A 19,213-nucleotide genomic window follows, 5' to 3' on the forward strand; every position below is an offset into this window, starting at 1 on the left:
CGACCAGATGAGGCCTTGCCGAGGCTGCTTGGGCCTTCCCCTCTCAGCACAGCTCTGCAAAGTCCTGGGTCCTACCGGCTTGGAGACCCCTGCGCTCTGGATGCACTGCTTGGCACAAACTAGTGTCTCTGGGAGGGCCATGGTGGTTGGTAAACTATTGTAACAATCCTGTACCAACTGGTAAATAGCTACTACCCTGAGCATCCTTGGGTGTCCCTGGCCCCCTTCCCTCCCCCAGAACTTCCAGGATACCCCCAGACCCCCTCCTCCAGTGCCACAGCAGGATCCCTTCCGACTTGTCAGTGTCCATACTGAGTGGTTAAGGATAGGAAGGAAGGAGGGAGATGGAAGGGAAGGATGAAGGAAGGAAAGAGAAGGGGAAGGGGAGGAAAAAGGAAAAGGGGTGAGAGTAAAAGAGGGGAGGGAAAGGAAGTTTTCTCAAATTAAATGCTTACAATGACATACAGATTTGGTGGCCCCTTGTATTGATGCTTCGCTTCAATACACAAAGTCACAACGTTAAATCTCGGAAGCCACAAGGGCTGATGGATTTCAGTGGAGAATAGTCAGAAAGACCTGGATTCAATTCCTAGCTCTAACACATTTTTGCTGTGTGTCCTTGGGCAAATGGCTTAACCTCTCTGAGTTTCAGTGTCCTCACCTTTAAAAGCAGAATAATAATTTCACCAACTTCATAGGGCTGTTGTAAGGATTAAATGAGATGATACTTGTACAGTTATTGTAAGGTAAGCCCCTGGCTTACACACACACTCACACACACACACACACACACAATCTGCCCCTAGAAGTGTGGTGGTTCCAGACCAGCACTGTCCAATAGAACTTGATGCAGTGATGGAAATTTCTGTATCTGTGCTGTCCAATAGGGCAGCTACTAGGCACATGTGGCTATTGAGTACATGAAATGTGACTACTGAATTTTTGAAAGATAGATGATAGATGATAGATAATAGATAGATAGATAGATAGATAGATAGATAGATAGATAGATAGAGTCTTGCTATGTTGCCCAGGCTGGTTTTGAACTCCTGGGCTCAAGAGATCCTCCTGCCTTGGCCTCCCAAAGTGCTGGGATTACAGGTGTGAGCCATTGCTCCCAGCCTGAATTTCTAATTTAATTTAAATTTAAATAGCCACACATGTCTAGTGGCTACCATATTGGACAGCGCAGTTCTAGACTGACGTGATTCAGGATCATTCCCTCAGCATCGTGGGGCAAAGAGAAAACTGCCCCAAGCTGGCTTGTAGAAGGCTCAGGCGAAGGTTTTCCAGTGCCTGGATGGGGGGTGCACTCAGCAGCATCACCCCTTATGGTTCTCAATCACTAATAGCTCCACTCAGGTTCATTTCTAGGTCAGGGGCGTTTCTTTGTCACAGAAGGAATCACCCAGCTCTGGGAGATACAGCAGCCTCCACTCAGGTAGTCCTTGTTCAATACAAGCAGTCCTTGACTGGCTGTAGTTTCAGTTCCATCTCTGCCATCAACTCACTCATTAAATAAACTGCATCTCCAGTGTGCCTGCCTCTGGGCTGGATTTTGACATGACCTGGGCAAGCAACTCCCTGAACTTCAGTTTATCATATATTATATGAATTAGCTAAGATGGTTCGTTTAATCATTCATTCAACACATCCATCACCACGTAGTAGGTGTTAGATATTTATTTCATACGTAACTACGTAACTACGCATAAGAGACTTTGCTAAGTTTTAGGTAAAATACAAGTCCCAGATACGGAGCAAGTCTCAACACTGTACATACCTGAATGTGTAATTTCATCAGTGTGAGAGGTGCCACAGTAAATGCCACTGGGTCTTGTATTATTCCGTTCTCACACAAAGAACTAGCTAGCCAGGTGCGGTGGCTCACGCCTGTAATCCCAGCACTTTGGGAGGCTGAGGCAGGTGGATCACTTGAGGTCAGGAGTTGGATACCACCCTGGCAAACATGGTGAAACCCCATCTCTACTAAAAAATACATAAATTAGCCAGGTGTGGTGGCACACGCCTGTAATCCTGGCTACTTGGGAGGCTGAGGCAGGAGAGTTGCTTGAACCCAGGAGGTGGAGGTTGCAGTGACCCGAGATCGCGCCACTGCACCCCAGCCTGGGTGACAGAGTGAGACTCCATCTCAGAAAAAAAAAAAAAAAAGAACTACCTGAGACCGAATACTTTATGAAAAAAAGAGGTTTGACTCGCAGCTCCACAGGCTTAACAGGAAGCCTTAGGAGACTTACAATCATGGCAGAAGGCAAAGAGGAAGCAAACACATCTTACCATGAGGGAGCAGGAGGCGGGTTGTAGAGGATGTGCCGCACACTTTTAAACGATCAGATCTCGTGAGAACTCCCTCACTATCACGAGAACAGCAAGGGGGAAGTCCGCCCCCACGATTCCGTCACCTCCCACCAGGCCCCTCCTCCGGCACACAGGGATTACAATTCAAGATGAGATTTGGGTGGGGACACAGACCCAAACCATATCAGATCTCAAGAAGGGAGAAATTCTTAGAGGAGCTGGAGGGGCTTTGTGGAGAGTTTCAAAATGCTTTGCCCACTAGGTTTGCTGTATCCATTTCTCTTCACGCATCCCAAAGACCAAGCCAAGAAACCAGAAGCCTCTGGTCCCACTGGCCCATGGGCTCCCTCGGTCCCCACTGTCGCTAATGGCCATTTTGCATGTCTCTCTCCCAGGCCTGCCCTCTTGAACAGTGCTGAAAACTTCACCGTGCTCATCAAGAACAATATCGACTTCCCCGGCCACAACTACACCACGTAAGTACCCAGGCTGCCTGGCTGTCTTAGTTATCTACTGCTGCGTAATAAATTATCCCAAACCTCAGAAGCCTGAAACAACAAATGCCTATTGTCTCCCACGGTTTCTGTGGGTCAGGAATCTGGGAATGACTTTGCTGTGTGGTTCTGTCTCAAGGTCTGTCAGGTTGTAGCCAAGCTGTCAACCAGGCCTGCAGTCATTTCTAGGCTTGCCTGGGGCTGGAGAACCCTTTTCCAAGCTCTCACACAGTTGCTGGTGGGAGGGCTCAGTTCTTCACCACGTGAACCTCGCCCTAGGACCACTTGAGTATCCTCGGTACATGGTGGCTGGCTTCTCCCAGAGCAAGTGACCCAAGAGAAACAGAGCAAGCAACCAAGAGTGCAACCAAGATGGAAGCCACAGTCTTTGGGAGTGAGACCCCAACACTTCTGCCATATGCCATTGGTCACACAGATCAACCCTGGTCCAATGTGAGAGGCCACTGCCCAGGGGTCCCAGGAGGCAGGGATCATTTAGGGCTTTCATGGAACCTCTCCACTGCACTGGCTCACTCCTGGGAAAGAGACAGATCTGTTTTCAATCGAGATGTCCGTTTGTTTGCTTTTAATTATGCACAGGAGAAACATCTTGCCAGGTTTAAACATCACTTGTACCTTCCACAAGACTCAGAATCCACAGTGTCCCATTTTCCGACTAGGAGACATCTTCCGAGAAACAGGCGATAATTTTTCAGATGTGGCAATTCAGGTTGGTGGTGCTTTGTACACTGGGATGTGGGGCTGTGTGTCTGGGGGATGGAGGATGTCAAAACAGCCAAGAGGCCGGGCCACTGGGTCTTCATAATGTGGCTCACATTTACTGAGCATTTAGTAAATCCACCCACTGCGCTAAGGACTTTACCTACGCTGCCTCGTCAAATCCCAAAACAATCTTATGAGTGAGAGCTTCTTGGTATTCCTTTCCTGTGGCTGCCGTAACAAGTTACCAAAGCTTAGTGGCTTAAAACAACACATATTTGCTTATGTTGCCAGAGATCAGAAGTTGGAGATGTTTTTCCCTGAGCCAGGGCCATGCTCCCTCCGGGGTTTTAAGGGAGAATCCAGTTCCTCAGCTTTTCCACCTTCTGGAACTGCATTCCTTGCATTTCTTCAAAGCCAGCAGCATAACATCTTGCCTCAGTGGCCACTTTCACTCCCTATCCTGTGTCCAATCTCTCTTTGCCTCTGTCTTACAAAGAGAGAGAGCATTTACAAGAGGGGGCATTTAAGGACCAGCTGGATAATCCAGGATAATCTCCCATCTCAAGATCCTTCATTTAGGCTGGGAGTGGTGGCTCACGCCTGTAATCCCAGCACTTTGGGAGGCTGAGGTGGGTGGATCACCTGAGATCAGGAGTTCAACACCAGCCTGGCCAACATGGTGAAAGCCCATCTCTACTAAAAATACAAAAAACAAAAATAGCCAGGCGTGGTGGCAAGCTCCTGTAATCCCAGCTACTCGGGAGGCTGAGGCAGGAGAATCACTTGAACCTGGGAGGCAGAGGCTGCAGTGAGCCGAGATCGCACCACTGCACTCCAGCCTGGGTGACAAGAGCGAAGCTCCATCTAAAAAAAAAAAAAAAAAAAAATCCTTCATGTAATCGCATCTGCAAAGAGCTTTCCCTAGGGGAGTACTAGGAGGTAAAGCAGAAAAGATATTTGATAGAGTGCCCTGAATTCCAGTCTAATAAGTTTGGACTTGATCTTTAATGGGGGCGTGGGGGGCATTACAGGTGTTTGGGTACAGGAGTGGTCTGTTGAAGTTGTATTTTAGGACAATGAGTTTAACTGTGATGTGTCCCAGACGGGAGTAGGGAGAGTGAGGAGATGCCATTGTGGCCGCCACAATAACACTTGTGCGAGTTAGATGGGGCTGTACATATGGTTCTTCAGTCAGCATTTTTCCTCTAAAAACCTGAAGCAATCGTGGCTATGCAGGGAGATGTCTGGCGGTTGCATAACTCACACCCAGCAGCCATAGAGACTGTCTCTTGTTAATCCTTCAGGGCGGAATAATGGGCATTGAGATCTACTGGGACTGCAACCTAGACCGTTGGTTCCATCACTGCCGTCCCAAATACAGTTTCCGTCGCCTTGACGACAAGACCACCAACGTGTCCTTGTACCCTGGCTACAACTTCAGGTAACTCCAAGGCCCAGGTCGAACTCACGCAGTGGCTGAATCGCATTCCCAGGAACTGGTGAGACTAATTTTGATTTCCAAGGCAACAAGATGAATGAAAAAAGACTTTCTCTAAGAACTAGGTGATAACTGAATTTTTTCCATAAGTTTTTAAAATTCTCAAAAGAGATGCACGCTCTTTATTTTTTACTTATTTATTTTTTTGAAATGGAGTCTCGCTCTGTCACCCAGGCTGGATGCAATGGTGCCATCTCAGTCACTGCAAACTTCCGCTTCCCAGGTTCAAGCGACTCTCCTGCCTCAGCCTCCCAAGTAGCTGAGATTACAGGCAGATGCACACTGTTTATAAAACAAAACTATTGGGAAACAGAAAAGCATAGAGGGGGATCAAAACCACCCATAATTCCCCTACCCTGAAATAATCGATGATAACCCTCGGGGAAATTTTCCTCATCTGTACCGATTATTTCATACAGCTCCTACGAGATCATAGCATATATATATATATATATCGTGGTATTCTGCGGGGTTTTTCATACCCCAGTCACTCAAAATTCTTTGTAACCATCACATTAATGATCATAACATTCCATTTTGTAGGTGAACAAATAACAACTGCTACAATTCAGGGAGTGCTTTCTTTTCGTTTCTTTTCTTTTTTTTTTTTTTTTAGATGGAGTCACACTCTGTTTGCCCAGGCTGGAGTGCAGTGGCACGATCTCAGCTCACTGCAACCTCTGCCTCCTAGGTCCAAGCGATCCTCCCACCTCAGCCTCCTGAGTTGCTAGGACTACAGGTGCACACCACCATGCCCAGCTAATTTTTAAAATTTTTTTGTAGAGATGGGGTCTCACTATATTGCCCAGGCTGGTCTCAAACTCCTGGCTCAAGCAATCTGCCTGCCTTGGCCTCCTAAAGCGTTGGGATTGCAGGTGTGAGCCACTGTGCCTGGCCTCTAATTTTCATTTCTAGGATTTTTATTTGGTGCTTTTTCAAAGTCATGTATTATTGTTCCAGTGAGTCCCATTCTAACTTTAAGGATCCTACTCCTTCTATCTATTCTACTGTATCATTCTTTTCATACTGACCTATTATCCGAAGTAACTTGGGTGGGAGTTCTCCTCGTGGGCTTTGAAATACTGTCTTCAGTAGAAAAGATCTTATGCAAAGTTCTGCATGTGCTGTGTGTTATGGAGGTATTCCTTATATATTACTCAAAGCAGCCTCATAAACTGGCAGGCAGCCCCTTAAATGTGTTTCTGTTTCTGTTTTTTTGTTTTTTGGCCTGCATGAGACAGGGAGGTGTAATGGCTTGAGACAGGTCAGGTGCGGTGGCTCATGCCTGTAATCCCAGCACTTTGGGAGGCCAAGGTGGGAGGATCACTTGAACCCAAGGGTTTGAGGCTAGCCTGGGCAACATAAGGAGACCCCATCTCTACAAATAATAATTTTTAAAACATCAGCCAGGTGTGGGGGCATGCAACTCTGGTCCCAGCTACTCAGGAGGCTGAGGCAGGAGGATTGCTTGAACCTGGGAGGTTGAGGCTGCAGTGAACCGTGGTTGTGCCACTGCACTCCAGCCTGGGTGACAGAGTGAGACCCTGTCTCAAAAATAAATAAGTAAAAATAAAATTTGAGACATTCAATGTAAAACCTTGGACTTTCTGCTTTTCTTGAAAAATTAAACTATTTGATTAAAAAAATTAAACTATTTGACAACCCAAGGTCCGTATCTTACATGGTGACCACTGGCTGGAGCTGAGTATCAGGGGTCCTATTTAGAAAGGGGCTGGGCCTTCTGCTTCATCACTGTCCCCGTCACTCCTGAGTGCTTATACCTGGCCTGCATCACTCATTTCTGTCATCTGCCTGGCCCCTGTAGGCATTTGAGTTTGAAACCCTTGACTTAAAGGTGGGCTGATGCTTTTTGCTTCCTCTGGGTCAATGGAATTTCATCCAGGGCACTGAAACCAGCTCCCAACTGAGATAACTTTTTGATCATCCCCTGCTGCTGTGCTGAACAGGCTTATGGCCATTAGTAAGAAGAGAGGACAGGATGAGTGGTCCCCTGACTGCCCTTCCAGGGTGTTGTTTTAGCTGTCAGCAGAAGCATGCGGCACAGCGTACCAATCAGGTGTCAGCCAATGTCCTTCCAGTGGCTGAGTTGAGCCCAAGAACATCCGCTTCTGGAAAGATCTGAGCCCTCTGAAGGCCTGAGCCAGTTATGATGTTAATATTCTTTTAGAACAAAGTGGTAGAGCATTTGTTGTCTAGAATGAGCACCAGAAGAAAGCTTTGGCCAAAAATAAATTGTTGAGGGCTGGGAGCAGTGGCTTATGCCTGTAATCCCAACACTTTGGGAGGCCGAAGCAGGAGGATCAGGAGTTAGAGACCAGCCTGGCCAACATGGCGGAATGCTGTCTCTCCTAAAAATATAAAAATTAGCTGGACGTGGTGACAGGTGCCTGTAGTACAGCTACATGGGAGGCTGAGGCAGGGAGAATTGCTTGAACCTGGAAGGTGGAGGTTGCAGTGAGCCAGGGTCATGCCAGTTCACTCCAGCCTGGGCGACAGAGTGAGACTCTGTCTCAAAAAAAAACACTTAAATGAATAAATAAATAAATAAATAGTTGAGGTCTGATGAGTAAGTGGACAAGATATTTTCCAGCAGACACACAAAAGAGAAGGAAATTACAGGTTATAGGAGATATTTCAGAAAATATAACTTTCTAAAACATAGGAAGTTGAAGAAGTTGATCACATTACAGAATTCTGTCCTTTACAAAACGATCTGTGGCGAAATGTCCTTATTCAGTGAATAGGTGATTCCGCTTATGCACGACCTGTGTGAAGTGGATCAGGCCACACAGAATGCACGACGCGCTTCTCAGGCCCAGCAGGAGTTATGTATCTGTGTTAATTTCCTGTGGCTGCTATGACTCATTGCCACAAATGTGGTGGCTTAAAACAACAGAAATTAATCTTCTTATAGTTCTGGAAGCCAGAAGTTTGGAATCAAGATGTCAGCAGGGCCACACTCACTCTGATGCTCTACGGGAGGGTCCTCTCTTGCCTCTTCCAGCGTCTGGTGGCTCCAGGCATTCCATAACTTTATAGCAGCATCACTCAAATCTCTGCCTCCATCCTCACATGGCCTTCTCCACTGTGTTTCTATGTCTTCAGTCTCTTTTTCTTTTTCTTTTTCTTTTTTTTTTTTTTTTTTTTGAGACAGGGTTTCACTCCAGTCTCCTAGACTGAAGTGCAATGGCATAATTTCGGATCACTGCAACCTCTGCCTCCCGGGCTCAAGCAATTTGATCTCTCCTTTATCTTATAAAGATACTAATCATTGGATTTGGGGCTTACCCTAAATCCAGGATAATCTCATCTTGAGATGTTTGACTTAATTATATCTGCAATCACTGTATTTCCAAATAAGGTCATATCACAGCCACTAGGGATTAGATACTGGAACATATCTTATTTGGGGGCTCAACCCATTCCAGTGTACAAAAAACACTATTGTTCAAGGCCCAGTGTTTCTCAGGGCATGGCCCACTGACTACCTGCAACAGAATAATCACTTGGTACCTGTACTGGAAATACAGATTCCTAGAAACATCTCAGAGCTTCTGCAACCACTCTTTGGAGGAGGGGCTCAGGAGTCTGCCTTTGAACATACTCACCCCAAGTGATTCCTTTTTTTTTTTCTGAGATGGAGTCTTGCTCTGTCACCCAGGCTGGAGTGCAGTGGCGTGATCTTGGCTCACTGCAAGCTCCGCCTCCCAGGTTCACACCATTCTCCTGCCTCAGCCTCCCAAGTAGCTGGGACTACAGGCGCCTGCCACCACACCCAGCTAATTTTTTGCATTTTTAGTACAGACGGGGTTTCACCGTGTTAGCCAGGATGGTCTCGATCTCCTGACCTCGTGATCTGCCTGCCTCGGCCTCCCAAAGTACTGGGATTACAGGCGTGAGCCACCGTGCCCGGCCGTCACCCCAAGTGATTCTTGCCTTCAGTTTAAGAGCCACCATAACAAGACTCTGGAAGCAGAAATTCGCATGCTTACTACACAATGTTAACCTTCCCAGGCAAACCAACTCACATAGGGAGATAATGCCAATCCCAGGGCAGGCAGTGGCAATGCATGCTTGCTTGCGTATTAAAAAACAAATCACTGCCTGGGCATGTTGGCTCATGCCTATAATCCCAACACTTTGGGAGACTGAGGTGGGTGCATCACTTGAGCTCAGGAGTTCAAGCCAGCCTAGGCAACACAGTGAGACCATCATCTCTATAAAAAATTTTAAAAAATTAGTTGGGTGTAATGGTTTGCACCTGTAGTCTCAGCTGCCCAGAGGCTGAGGTGGGAGGATGACTTGAGCCCGGGAGGCGGATGCTGCAGTGAGCTATGTTCGAGCCACTGCACTCCAGCCTGGGCGACAGAGCCAGATCCTGTCACAAAAAACAAAAACACACAACAAGAACAACAACAATAAAGATAAATCACTCAATATAGCAGCAGGAGAAAAAGCTCTCTTGAAATAGTCACATGCAAAGAAATTGAATTCCCTCCAGTCAGAAAGAGGCACTGAAGTGCCTGAGAATTTCTGATCGATTTCAACGTCAGGTTTTGAGAGGTTTTTTAAAAACAGTTTCAGATGTTTCTTACTATTTTTTTGGCAGAACATCTGCCATCTGCTTTCTTCTCTCCCCACATCTTGTAACTAGATGGTGAATTAATAATTCAGAAAAAATATATATGTATATGTAACCTTATCTAAAAACAATCACCAAATGTGGTGAGAAGAAGGGGCAGATTTAAAAGTTTTATGAAGCATTCGTTTTAAGCCTCCTTAATTATTCTTGAAAAACAAAACACACCACTTTTCCTGACTGCAGCACTGGTGAGGGTTGCATATTACGGGTGACTGTGATGATTTGTGTCTGGGGCTTAATTTTTAAAGTTAGTACTGAGTGATGACAGAGAGAGGTCAATGCCACTGAAAGAATATTTTGATTGTTTGTTTGTTTGAGAAGGAGTCTTACTCTGTCACCCAGACCGGAGTGCAGAGGCGTGATCTTGGCTCACTGCAACCTCTGCCTCCTGGGTTCAAGTGATTCTCCTGCCTCAGCTTCCCGAGTAGCTGGGATTACAGGCGTCTGCCACCACACCCAGCTAATTTTTGTATTTTTAGTAGAGACAGGGTTTCATCATGTTGGCCAGGCTGGTCTCAAACTCCTGACCTGAGGTGATCTGCCTACCTTGGCCTCCCAAAGTGCTGGGATTACAGGCGTGAGCCACTGCACCTGGCCAAGAAGAATTTATTACATACTTTTCCCAAGAGATGGGGCCATACCACACCATGCCAGGCCACACCAGGCCATGCCACGGTAGACAGGGCCACAGGAGGAAGTACCAGATTCGGTCAAGAGGCAGAATAAAAGGGAAAGAATGGTCCAGAGCTTTATTGTGTTACCCAATGTAAGGGCAAGGCAGGACTGGAGAAACAGCTTAGGGTTAACTACTTTGAAAAATGCCAGTGGGTTCTGAGTTACAGGAATGCTCTCTAAATGTCTGGCCCTCACCCTACCTGTCCCTAAGGAGAAATACTGGAGAGTTAGAAAAGGAGGTGGTTGAGGGATTGGTTGAAGGGTTTGTAATATGATTTTCACACCCTCACAAAAGCTGGATTGCAGAGGAGATGTAAACAACTTCAGCCTCGGGAAGCCAAGATGAAAGGATGGCTTGAAGCCAGGAGTTCAAGGCTGCAACAAGCTATGATCACACCACTGCACTCCAGCCTGGTTGAAAGAATGAGATCCTGACTCTACAAAACATTTTTGAAAAAAATTTTTTTTCTTTTTCCTTTTTTTTTTTTTTTTTCTTTAGACAGTCTTGCTCTGTCACCCAGGCTGGAGTGCAGTGGTATAATCTCGGCTCATGCAACCTCCGTCTCCTGGGTTCAAGTGATTCTCATGCCTCAGCGTCCTAAGTAGCTGGGATTACAGGCATGTGCCACCATGCATGGCTAATTTTTGTACTTTTAGTAAAGATGGGGTTTCACCATGTTGTCCAGGCCGGTCTTGAACTCCTGACCTCAAGTGATCCACCCACCTCGGCCTCCCAAAGTGCTGGGATTACAGGCGTGAGCCACCGTGCCCAGCCGAAAAATTTAAAAATAAAAATTAGCCACGTGTGGTGGTGCACGCTTGTAGTCCCACCCAGCTACTTGGGAGGCTGAGGTGGGAGTATCACTTGGGCCCAGGAGATGGAGGCTGCAGTGAGCTCTGATCATGACAGTGCTGTCCAACCTGGGTGACAGAACAAGACCCCACCTCAAAACAAAACAAAACAAAACAAAAAACACAACTTCAGCCTTTAGTTTGGCCCTGTGATTAGTGATTGCCAAATAGACGTATACACAATCTAAGAAAATACAGTGTGCCTGTCCCCAGTCCAGTAATTAGTATCTAAGATTTACCACCACCCACTCCTGCTTTGTTCTAGATGCCAAACCTCTTCTTCCCCCTTCAGGAATAGTCATATTGCGTGAAGTTATTTTTTTTAATTTCTCTGCTTGTTGTTAATCCTGTATTGGTTTAAAATGTGCATTTTAATCTTAAGCGACAAGCTGATTTTCTGTCACTCTGAGATGATGCAAGTACAGGTGGTGACACGGGGAGGGGGGAATGCTCTTTGGTTCCAGGTGGTTGGAGAGAGTCACCCAGGGCTTTGCATTGTGTTCCTTCCCCTGCCATCTGTCACAGAGCCAGGGGACAGACCAGGAGGACTAGATGGGCCACGGTTTCGCCTTTTCCTTCCATAAAATACCAGCATTTTTTGCCAGATGCAGTGGCTCATGCCTGTAACCCTAGAACTTTGGGAGCCTGAGGCAGGCAAATCACTTGAGCTCAGAAGTTCGAGACCAGCCTGGGCAACATGGCAAAAGCCCGTCTCTACAAAAAATTAGCCAAGCATTGCATACCTGTAGTCCCAGCTACCTCAGAGACTGAGGTGGGAGAATCACCTGAGCCTAGGAAGTCAAGGCTGCAGTGAGCGGTAATTCTGCTACTGCACTCCAGCCTGGGTGACAGAGTGAGACCCTGTCTCAAAAAAAAAACAACCCAAAAACCCAGCACTTTCAAAGAGATCTTATAAATACAGATCCTTTTCTTCCACAGATACGCCAAGTACTACAAGGAAAACAATGTGGAGAAACGGACTCTGATTAAAGTCTTCGGGATCCGTTTTGACATCCTGGTTTTTGGCACCGTAAGTCTCCTTTCCCAGCTCCGGGTACCGGCATCCTATGACTGTGTCCTACTTATTGCTGTGGGGCCTCCATGGAGGGAAGGGTTTTGGTCTCAGCCATCAGCTAGCACTGGGCATTCCGCACATGGGATAAAAGAGGAAGATGATGTTCTCGGGGTGCTGTCCCTGAATGAGTCATCTGACGAGTACAGGAGTGGGCCTGGAAAGCAATTCTAACATTCGGCTTTAAAAATACTCTGATACTTAACAAGAGAGAGAAAGAAATCTCTCTGTAAAATAGTTTGTAAGTAACAGAATCCAATTCAAATTGGCTTAAGGGGAAAAAAACGTTTTGAGTGGGCTTTTTTGGGTTCACGTAACTGAAAAAATCCAGGGGTTATTTTTAAGCTACAAGCATGGTTGGATCCAGGTGTTCAAACAACAACATCATCATCAAGAACTTGCCACCCTCCGTGTCTTATATACGTCCTCCTTGGTCTTGACAGCCATCTCTCTATGAAGGTATCAGGCAGTACCTTCGATCTGACCAGTTTAGCAACCTCAGTGAAAAGAAAACACCTCTTTGCCAGAAGGTTCAGCAAAGGTCTCAGACAAATGTCATTGGCTCTGATTGGCCCGCTATGGATGACATGCCCACTGCTGAACTAATCACTGTGACCAGGGTCATGCCATACTCCCAGTGGTTGGTCTCGAACCAGCCCTAACCCAGCCCAGGGGCCAGCGGAGAGGCCAACACCCCAGCCCCTTCAACACACACACACACACACACACACACACACACACACACACACACTACATGGACTGAAAAGAAAATTGGAGTGTTGCCTTCTGAAGATGGAAGGAAAAGATGCCAGGTATGCAAAAATCAACATATCCCACCATATCCTGTCCAAGAGCATGTTATCTATGTAAGATGGTGATAAGCAGGACGAGAAGCAGTAAGATATAGCTGAGAGAATGCAAAGACCACTGGGAATAAAAACCACAAGGCTGGGCCGGGCACAGTGGCTCATGCCTGTAATCCCAGCTCTTTGGGAGGCTGAGGCAGGTGGATCATGAGGTCAGGAGTTCAAGACCAGCCTGGCCAACATGGTGAAACCCTGTCTCTACTAAAAATGCAAAAAATTAGCTGGGTGTGGTGGCGGGTACCTGTAATCCCAGCTACTTGGGAGGCTGAGGCAGGAGTATCTCTTGAACCCAGGAGGCGGAGCTTGCAGTGAGCCGAGATCGCACCACTGCACTACAGCCCGGGCAACAGTGCAAGACTCTGTCTCAAAAAAAAACAAAACAAACAAACAAACAAAAAACAAACAAAAAAAACCCACGAGGCCACCCAGACATTCCTTCCTTCTGCTTCTGAAGTAATGTCAAACCTTTTGGAGGAGAAGCTTGTCTGAAACCCTCACCTTGTATGGAGAAACGATAGCCCTTCAGTGGGTCTCCCCTTAATGTGTGGGCCTCAGTGCTTGCTCATGTAAAACCTTTATGAGTCCAAGCACACCCTGCACGGCTGAAGCAGGATGCCTGAGAATCAGCTTCAGTCTGCATAGTCTCCGCCTCAGCCAGCACTTGAATGCATCTATCCAAGTCACAGCATGAGGCTCCGCTCCCTGATAGAACCAACAATTGCACGTTGAAGCAAAAGAGCGTTGTTCTGAATTTCACCTGAGTAAACTCTCCCACTCTGTTTTTAGGGAGGAAAATTTGACATTATCCAGCTGGTTGTGTACATCGGCTCAACCCTCTCCTACTTTGGTCTGGTAAGAGATTCTCTTTTCCACGCCTTAGGAAAATGGTTTGGAGAAGGAAGTTACTAACGTGGCGCGTGTCTGCATTTTCCCGAGGCCACTGTGTTCATCGACTTCCTCATCAACACTTACTCCAGTAACTGCTGTCGCTCCCATATTTATCCCTGGTGCAAGTGCTGTCAGCCCTGTGTGGTCAACGAATACTACTACAGGAAGAAGTTCGAGTCCATTGTGGAGCCAAAGCCGGTGAGGCCGCTGTGTTCACAGGACACCAAGACACGGAGAGATTCCGTGAAATCACTGAGAAATGCACGAAAGTTAGGCCCAAATCACAGGCTTCATCCTGTAGTGGATACGTCTCTGGGCTCTATCCGATCAACCAACTCTCAGATAAATTTTTTGGTCTTAGAGAAGAATAGAAACAAAAATGGAGGGGCAAGATAGAGGGAAGGCAAATTTTTATGTCCAGGACTTGCCTATTTTGTCAGTTATTTATTTATTTATTTATTTATTTATTTATTTTCAGATGGAGTCTTGCTCTATCACCCAGGCTGGAGTGCAGTGGCATGATCTCCGCTCACTGCAGCCTCTGCCTTCCAGGTTTAAGTGATTCTCCTGCCTCAACCTCCCAAGTAGCTGGGACTACAGGGGCACACCACCACACCCGGCTAATTTTTGTGTTTTTAGTAGAGACCGTGTTTAGCTATGTTGGCCAGGCTGGTCTCAAACTCCTGACTTCAAATGATCCACCCACTCGGCCTCCCACAGTGCTGGGATTACAAGTGTGAGCCACTGAGCCCAACTTGTTTTGTCATTTATTAAATTGGTTTAGCCAAAAAAAAAAAAAAAAGAAAAGAAAAGAAGAATAACGACTTTGGAGAACAATTTGGCAGTGACTAATGTTTAAATGGGACATACTTTACAGCCTGGCATTTTCAGTTCTCCATACCTGCCCTAGAAAAACACTCACATGAGTCCCCAAGCAGTACATGAGTATAGGATGTTCAAAGCAGGATCGTTTATTAAATTATCAATAATATATGATTATTAACAGTGAAGAAATAGCATCTAACCAAATATCCAACAGGTGAATGGTGAAAGAAACTATGGTAAATCCATAGAAACGAATACCAGGCACCAATTTAAAAAAATGAGATAGATAATAATAATGGCAAACATTTACACAGCACTTCTAAATGCTTTATCTATTAACTCACTCAATCTTCACAGCAACCTGATGTAGACAGATGCTACTATTATCTCTTTCTATATATGAGGAAATTGAGCCACAGAAAGGTTAAATAATTGGCCCAAAGCTGGGCACAGGGGCTCACACCTGTAATCCCAACACTTTGGGAGGCTGAGGCAGGCAGATCGCTTGAGGTCAAGAGTTCGAGACCAGCTTGGCCAACATGGTGAAACCCCATCTCTACTAAAAATACAAAAATTAGCCAGGTGTGGTGGTGCATGCCTGAAGTCCCAGCTACTTGGGAGGCTGAGGCAGGAGAATTGCTTGAACCTGGTAGGCAGAGGTTGCAGTGAGCCGAGATCATGCCATTGCACTCCAGCCTGGGTGACAGAGGGAAACTCTTTCTTAAAAAAAAAAAAAAAAAAAAAAAAAAAAAAAAAAAAAAAAACAGGGCTTGACAAGACCAGATCTCCAAGACATTTTGTTAAAAGAAAAAAAAGCAAACTGCAGAACAATATATATGATATAATATATAGCTAAAAAAAAAAAACACTACACATAGAAGCTAATCTATATATTTTCTGCATGTATATTCTATATATACACAAGAATATATATACACAAATATATATTCTATATACACACATATACATATGTGTGGGTGCATATATGTACACAAAATTGTACCAGTGGCTGCTTCTGGAAAGGAGCTTAGGGTGGGGGAGTAGTCAAAGAGATTTTAGCGTCATCTGTATTGTTTTGATTTGATTAATTTGGACTTTATTAAGCAGGTCCTCTGCGTTCAACTCCATGATTTCCCCCAAAGATAAATCTCTGGTACCTAAAAACAAAGATGATTGGCCGGGTGCAATGGCTCACGCCTGTAATGCCAGCACTTTGGGAGGCCAAGGTGGACGGATCACCTGAGGTCAGGAGTTCAAAACCACCCTGGCCAACATGGAGAAACCCCGTCTCTACTAAAAATATAAAAAATTAGCCAGGCGTGGTGGCGCATGCCTATAATCCCAGCTTCTCCGGAGGCTGAGGCAGGAGAATCGCTTGAACCCAGGAGGTGGAGGTTGCGGTGAGCCAGGATCGCGCCATTGCACTCCAGCCTGGGCAAGAAGAGCGAAACTCCGTCTCAAAAAAAAAAAAAAAAAAAAATGATTTCTTTGTCTTTCCCTCATCCAAAAACATGATTGTCCTGTTCCAGCAGCTGAATGCACAATTCACTGTCCATTGTATATGCATTCGCAATTTGAAATAAAAGTTCATCTTTGCAGCTAAAACTAATCACCACTTCATGGCCCAAGATGAGATGAAATTTAACAAACATAAATAATTTAAGTTGCAATAGTACAACTTTCTGGAGATACTGAATGTAGAGTTACTGAAATTGAGAGAATACAACAAAGAAATTTTACGCAGCAATTGGGGGATCCAATGTAAAAACATTAAGCAGTAAGCTGTGGCTGTGTTGAATTTACAAGTTAAGATGCATTGGGGTTCCACCCGGCTCGGTGGCTCACTCCTGTAATCCCAGCATTTTGGGAGGCTGAGGCTGGTGGATCACCTGAGGTCAGGAGTTCAAGAACAGCCTGACCAACATGGAGAAACCCCAACTCTACTAAAAATACAAAATTAGCTGGGCATGGTGGTGCATGCCTATAATCCCAGCTACTCGGGAGGCTGAGGCAGGAGAATCACTTGAACCTGGGAGGCGGAGGTTGCAGTGAGCCAAGATCGTGCCATTGCACTCCAGCCTGGGCAACAAGAGTGAACTCCGTCTCAAAAAAAAAAAAAGCATGGGGTTCCATTTCTGATTTACTTACCTTTAGACTCAGAAATCATTCATTCTTGGTTAATGAGAGCTTTGAGCCAGCTTGTTCAATAGTCTATCATTTGGCAAATAGGAATTACAGTTGCCTTTAGATAGGCAATTCTTGATAATTCTGTACAAAAATGGGTAAACTTTTAAACCATCTTTTCCTAGACATTAAAGTATGTGTCCTTTGTGGATGAATCCCACATTAGGATGGTGAACCAGCAGCTACTAGGGAGAAGTCTGCAAGATGTCAAGGGCCAAGAAGTCCCAGTAAGTTAAATCATTTTGTCTTTTTTTTTTTTTTAAGGAAATTTACTATTAAATATAAACACATCTAGAAACTTGTACAAATCAAAACTGATGGATTTTAACAAAGTAAACATACTCATGTAAACAGCACTCAGATTAAACAATTGAAAATTACTAGCAGGAGTCCCTTTTATGCCCCCCTCCAATCACTACCCCCTCTTTCCCTTTTTTTAATTTTTAAAATTTGGCTGGGCACGGTGGCTCACACCTGCAATCCCAGCACTTTGGGAGGCCAAGGCAGTTGGATCACTTGAGGTCAGGAGTTCGAGACCAACCTGGCCAACATGGTGAAACCCCGTCTCTACCAAAAATACAAAAATTAGCCGGGCGGTGTGGTGGCACACATGTAATCCCAGCTACTCAGGAGGCTGAGGCAGGAGAATTGCTTGAATCCAGGAGGTGGAGGTTGCAGTGAGCTGAGATTGTGCCATTGCACTCCAGCCTGGGTGACAGAGCAAGACTCCATCTCAAAAAAAAAAGAAAAAAAAATGTATATTTTTAAATTACAAACGAGGTCTCACTATGTTGCCCAGGCTGGTCTCAAGCAGTCCTCCCACCTCAGCTGTACCAAGCCTGCCCAACTGCCCTCTCTTAAAAGTAGTCATTATCCTGTATCCAAAGATTAACTTTACTTCTGCTAGAATTTTCTAAAAACTGAATCATGTAGTGTGTAAGTGGTATATACTCGGTTGAGTGTCTGGCTTCCTTTACTCAACATTATTTTTATGAGAGTTGTTCATGACGCCATGTATAGTTCATTCTCATTGTATAATTCTGTTTTATAAATATCCATCTTATTCAGCCATCCTACTGTTGATGGACATTTGGGTAGTGTCCAGTTTGGGGCTAATGCCAATAATGCTGCTATGCTCAACATACGGCACTCTACTGGGCAGTTACCTAACAGTGGAATTGCTGAGTCATAAGGCAGACATATGTTCAGTTTTAGGAGATACTAACAAACAGTGCTGAAAAATGGTTGTTCACATTCACACTCTCCCCAGCAGTTCTGGTTGCTGGGCATCTTCAATTTCCTAGGGCTGAATTACCAAAAACTAAGTGGCTTAAAACAACAAAAATGGCCAGGCATGGTGGCTCATGCCTGTAATCTCAGCACTTTGGGAGGCTGAGGCGGGTGGATAACCTGAGGTTGGGAGTTTGAGACCAGCCTGACCAACATGAAGAAACCCTTTCTCTACTAAAAATACAAAAAAATAGCCAGGCGTGGTGGCGGGCGCCTGTAGTCCCAGCTACTCAAGAGGCTGAGGCAGGAGAATGGCATGAACCCGGGAGGCAGAGCTTGCAGTGAGCCAAGATCGCGCCACTTTGAGAGGCCAAGGTGGGCGGATCACCTGAAGTCAGGAGTTTGAGAACAGCCTGGCCAACATGGCGAAACCCTGAAAAATACAAAAATTAGCCAGGCATGGTGGTGCACACCTGTAATCCCAGCTACTCAGGACACTGAGGTGGGAGAATTGCTTGAACCTGGGAGGTGGAGGCTGCAGTTAGCTGAGATCACGCCACTGCACTCTAGCCTAGGCAACAGAACAAGACTCCATCTAAAAAAAAAAAAAAAGTTTTTTCTGCTCCTTTTGAAATATCAATGAGTTTTCTTCTTTTTTTCTGTTAGGTGAATTGTACCGATTGATTTTCAAATATTAAGCCAACCTTGCATTCCTGAAGTAAACTCAATTTGAATGTGTTGTACTATTCTTTGTATTTATTGCTGAATTCCATTCACTAATATTTAGGATTTTTACATCTCTTCTTGAGAAAGACTGACCAAAGTGTTTCCATTTTTGTAATGTTCTTGTTGGATTTGTGTATGAAGTGAACTACAGTCATGCATCACTTAACGATGGGGATATGTTCTGAAAAATGCATCAGT

The 19,213-nt window shown here is 45.4% G+C and overlaps 1 protein-coding gene across 1 annotated transcript in view; it reads left to right on the plus strand.

Moving 5' to 3' along the window:
• Positions 1-19,213, plus strand: part of P2RX7 (purinergic receptor P2X 7) — a 55,452-nt gene that overhangs the window by 30,603 nt on the left and 5,636 nt on the right. The window contains exons 6-12 of the mRNA XM_003280296.3: positions 2,715-2,795; positions 3,414-3,543; positions 4,841-4,977; positions 12,164-12,254; positions 13,949-14,014; positions 14,099-14,248; positions 17,185-17,286. Coding sequence (XP_003280344.1) covers positions 2,715-2,795; positions 3,414-3,543; positions 4,841-4,977; positions 12,164-12,254; positions 13,949-14,014; positions 14,099-14,248; positions 17,185-17,286 — 757 coding nt within the window. The remainder of the gene's footprint in view (positions 1-2,714; positions 2,796-3,413; positions 3,544-4,840; positions 4,978-12,163; positions 12,255-13,948; positions 14,015-14,098; positions 14,249-17,184; positions 17,287-19,213) is intronic.

The sequence above is a fragment of the Nomascus leucogenys genome, chromosome 10, assembly GCF_006542625.1.
Source record: "Nomascus leucogenys isolate Asia chromosome 10, Asia_NLE_v1, whole genome shotgun sequence".
NCBI classification, from domain to species: domain Eukaryota; kingdom Metazoa; phylum Chordata; class Mammalia; order Primates; family Hylobatidae; genus Nomascus; species Nomascus leucogenys.